At 38.9% G+C, this 976-nt stretch overlaps 1 protein-coding gene across 1 annotated transcript in view; it reads right to left on the bottom strand.

The window, feature by feature from the left end:
• Nucleotides 1-167: 167 nt before the first annotated feature.
• Nucleotides 168-976, bottom strand: part of LOC106882724 (carbonic anhydrase-related protein 10) — an 8,002-nt gene continuing 7,193 nt past the window's right edge. Inside the window, exon 4 of the mRNA XM_014933493.1 lies at nucleotides 168-231. Coding sequence (XP_014788979.1) covers nucleotides 185-231 — 47 coding nt within the window. The 3' untranslated portion in view covers nucleotides 168-184. The remainder of the gene's footprint in view (nucleotides 232-976) is intronic.

Raw genomic sequence — 976 nt, 5'->3', positions numbered from 1 at the left:
ATACATACATATAAGCATATATATACACACATATATATATATGCATATACATATATATATGCACGTACATATATATATATATGCATATACATATATATATGCATATACATACATATATATATATGCATATATGTCTGTGTATTAATATATATGAGTACATTACTTACCTTAGATGAAAAAGAGTTCAGTGGAAGGTATCATGGACCCAATAGCCACGGAATCGATCATTAACTGAAATAAAAAAAGATGAAAAGGTTGCGAAATTTAGAAGCATACGTGTCGACGAACAGACAGACACACAGGCAGAAACGACATTTAATAACAACGACAGAAAGAACAAACTTAAATTTTCAGTACAAAAGACAAGACTATAACTATGCATTTTAGAAAATTCTAGAAAAATCTCGCCTTAGGGAGAGTTAGAAATCTAGCGAAAGTATTTTCAAGGGAGATAATTCCAGGAAGACCAGTTGATTGAAGTTTTGGGGGATAATAAAGTGCGATGTTTTTCTTGTTTCTCTATTATATATGACAACTTTACCGTATTTTTATTTGATAAGTTGAACACCCCACTTCTGTGCAGTACTTTTTGCTTGTTATATAGTAGATATTCGTGGAGGCGCAATGGCCCAGTGGTTAGGGCAGCGGACTCGCGGTCATAGGATCGCGGTTTCGATTCCCAGACCGGGCGTTGTGATTGTTTATTGAGCGAAAACTCCTAAAAGCTCCACGAGGCTCCGGCAGGGGGTGGTGGCGAACCCTGCTGTACTTTTCCACTACAACTTTCTCTCACTCTTTCTTCCTGTTTCTACTGTGCCTGTAATTCAAAGGGGTCAGCCTTGTCACACTCTGTGTCACGCTGAATATCCCCCCGAGAACTACGTTAAGGGTACACGTGTCTGTGGAGTACTCAGCCACTTGCACGTTAATTTCACGAGCAGGCTGTTCCGTTGATCGGGATCAACTGGAACCCTCG

Source organism: Octopus bimaculoides, unplaced genomic scaffold, assembly GCF_001194135.2.
Source record: "Octopus bimaculoides isolate UCB-OBI-ISO-001 unplaced genomic scaffold, ASM119413v2 Scaffold_231189, whole genome shotgun sequence".
NCBI classification, from domain to species: Eukaryota; Metazoa; Mollusca; class Cephalopoda; order Octopoda; family Octopodidae; genus Octopus; species Octopus bimaculoides.
This window is presented reverse-complemented; position numbering and strand designations above follow the sequence as displayed.